The sequence below is a fragment of the Cenococcum geophilum genome (assembly GCF_001692895.1).
Source record: "Cenococcum geophilum 1.58 unplaced genomic scaffold K441scaffold_72, whole genome shotgun sequence".
NCBI lineage: Eukaryota > Fungi > Ascomycota > Dothideomycetes > Gloniales > Gloniaceae > Cenococcum > Cenococcum geophilum.
Genome location: NW_027137630.1, coordinates 768082 through 771505, shown reverse-complemented (window position 1 = coordinate 771505; position 3424 = coordinate 768082). Strand labels below are relative to the sequence as shown.

Below are 3424 nucleotides of genomic sequence, written 5' to 3'. Positions count from 1 at the left end.
AGATTCTCGTTTATAGACAATCCAATTATATAGGCTTACGCGCCCCTTATACTGTGCTTATGCCTTAATTAACTAAGTTGCTAACATTATCTAAAGCTTATCTACCCTTCCTTCCTAAGAAGGAACTTAAATATATTTAAGAACTAGAATAAGAACCAGAACTAAAAAATATAAAAAGAATATAAAGCCTAAGAATAGGATAAGCACGGACTAGAATTTCTAAAGAATTTACCCGAAATTATCTAATACTCCTACTACTATGCTAAGAAACATAGCAGCCAGTAAAGCAGCTGTAGGACCTTTAAATACCTTAGATAATAAAATAGTTAATATTTTAAACCCCTAGGCAGAGCTAGCAGTAGCTAATACTAAGATTAAATAACTGCGAGAGCTTCTTAAAGCTAGAGATACCCCTACTTCCATATCTAGTGATAAATTATTAAACACCTAGAGACTTACTATGGTCCTTAAGGCCCTATCCTAGCGCCTTAGCGGACCTACTAAGCCCTATATAGCACTATTACGGTCTATAAAGGTGGCGGACCCCCTATTACTTACAGATGGAATAGACCCTATATTTAATAACTAGAAGCTCCAACTATAGGATAAGCTTAAAGTTAATGCCGATTACTTTCCTACCCCTTAGGCCTAGATGGCCTATATCTTTAGCCGTACTAGCAGGGACATCTAGACGTATTTACGCCCGTAATATATTAAGGACTTAATATAATAGCGCTAGAGCGCGTTACCTGCTAAATTCTGCCTAAGTTCTGCCATATTCTGCTACCTGTTATACTATCTTATATTATTAAGTACTGTCTAGTACTATTTTCTACTATTAGCTTACCTACTAGCGCCTTAGCGGCTCGCGCTACTATTTATTTATTTACACTAGCCCTAGTAACCCCCTTTCCTTTTCTTTAGCTTAGTATCTTTATAAGATAGTATTCTATAAGCTTTAGTTTAGAGGCATTTATATAAGCCGTCATATTATACTAAGCTCTTCCTATATTACCTGGGAAGGCCTTAATAATATCCCACCCTAAAAAGAAAACTTTGTCTATAATAACGCGTTAATATATTATACTTAAACACTAAAACAACTCTATATTACCCGGGAAGGCCTAAATAATATCCTACCTTATAAGCTAGATAGGACTTATCGGGAATAAGGCAAGTTGCCGTCGTATAAAGTATATTACCGTTATATGTTGACATGGCCCTAGTATAGTAAGGAACCTTAAGTTCCTTACCCCTTTTCTTATTCCTATTAATAAGAATTAACTAATATCACTATAACCCTACTTAAGTAGTCGTTATTAGTAAGTCACCCTATATTTCCAACACTGATTAGTGGTTAAATATACAGTCAACTATAGAGCAGCTAGGTTTTTAAATAGAAGAGACAGTCTTATATAGGGGTGCTATATACGCTTATATAGAATGGATCCCGGTAATATTATACTACCTTAGACTTACGGAAAACTAGTAATAGAAGTATCACTAAGTATTAGGAGATACTAAGTTGCATTTATTACGTAGAACAACCACGTTTATAAAGATTTAGTTAAGTACTTTAGGTCAAAAGTGTCACTAAACCTATAGTCCTAAAATTAACGTCTAAAACGCGTTAAACAACTACGCATACAAAGATTTGGTTAAGTACTTTAGGTTAGAAGTGTTACTAAACCTACGGTCCTAAAGTTAACGTCCGAAACGCGTTAATAATATCTTAATTACCTACCTTTTAACAGCAAACCTACGAGATTCTATAAAGCCAAAAACCCTACCTACCTTCGATATACGACACCCTATCAATTTTATACCTACTATGGCGTTAACCTACCTAAAGAAGTATAAGAAAAGCATTAACCCGGAGACATGGGATACAGATATTAACCCTATAAACGCCGAGGAATAGGACCTAAACAGATTCTTAGTATACTATATAGTATACTATACAGACAGTGAATATAATAATACTGAGCTATAGTGTTATATAAAGGAGGACTTTATTAGATGGATAAAGGAAATATAGGCTCTTATAAAGAAGGACGTTGTATAAGACTTTTATAACTTCCTTTAGGAGAATGGAGTATTTGTCCCTATAGATAGGGGTGCTATTAAAGACAATATCTAGGAGTAAGTTATTAACGTAAAAGAAGAGCACGAATGGACTCTATAAGAGGTTAAGCACTAACTACGCACTAAGAGGAAGCTTAACTTACGATAGAATCCAAACGATACGCTAATAGAGACGCGCTCTAATTCCATTACTTTAGGTATAAGTTCTTATATTCCGTATCTATTGCTTCTACCTCTATCTCTAGCTCCCTAGGATCTACTAATTTAACTAGTAATATTAACCACTACCCCTTAAGAGTAAGCGTAAGATCCCCTTACTTCGCGATTTAATAACCTTTAAACTCTACTATAAGAAGATTAGGTACTATGCCGTATTCCACTAAGCCCTATATCTTTACTACAGCCTATAAAGCAATCCCTACCTTAATCTCTAATGTAATTTTAACGTAGTTTAATACTATTTAGAGGCACCTTAAAAATGCTTATAAAGCTTATGAAGCTCTATACGGACTAGAAGAAGAAGTTTAGTAGGAAACTATATAATATCCTTAATTTAAAGCTGCGTATTTTTTATAACTATTATTAAAAGGTTGGACTAGAACCTAACTAATATTATAATGCCTATTCTATTATGCTTAAGGGCCGCGCCAGTACCTTTTATTATAATTATTTAGTAGGAAAAGGATATGATTTTAACCGAATAATATATAAGATAAGATGCTATTTTGAAATAGAAGAGAATAAGCAGCAATATATATTAAAGTGGAGAAAGACTACCTTTTTAAGAATTATTACTATGAACCTAGGTATCTCTCGGCTTAATTATCTTTAAAAGCTCTTTAATTAACTTTAGATAATTTAGTATAGTTTATCTAAATTATATTAAGAGGACCTTAGCCTACGCGATTAAGTTATTAGTATATACCAAGGTATTGAAGAATATAATCTCACTCTCTTTAACCCTATAAGTACTTATAAAGGAATATATACTTAATTAAGATCCTCTATTAGCACCGCTCTACGCTTTTAAAAAGTATAGCAATTTAACGCTTAACTTTAATTTACCTTAATCAACCCGGCTGACTAATATAATTATAACTAGACTAATTAAATATATAGTGGACGTGGTAGGGGATACAGTAAAGGGTATGATTAATATCGACTATAAGGCAATTATGGAGGTCCTTGTAGAGGTTCACTTTAAAGCAATTGTTAGAAAAAGTGCTATATTTATAAGAAGCCAAATTACTAGTTAACTAGACACCCTCTTAATAGATAAAAGGAGGTATATAATAGGTTTCGCTAGAGCGCACGAAATGTTAGAAACTAAAAGGTTATT

General features: G+C 33.3%; 1 protein-coding gene across 1 annotated transcript; it reads left to right on the top strand.

The window, feature by feature from the left end:
- Positions 1 to 2695: 2695 nt before the first annotated feature.
- K441DRAFT_590308 (uncharacterized protein) lies at positions 2696 to 2917 on the top strand (the record flags this gene model as incomplete). The annotated part of the gene is made up of 1 exon (XM_067644795.1): positions 2696 to 2917. A coding segment is annotated over one exon (222 nt), but the record flags the coding sequence as incomplete, so codon positions are not given.
- Positions 2918 to 3424: the final 507 nt, after the last annotated feature.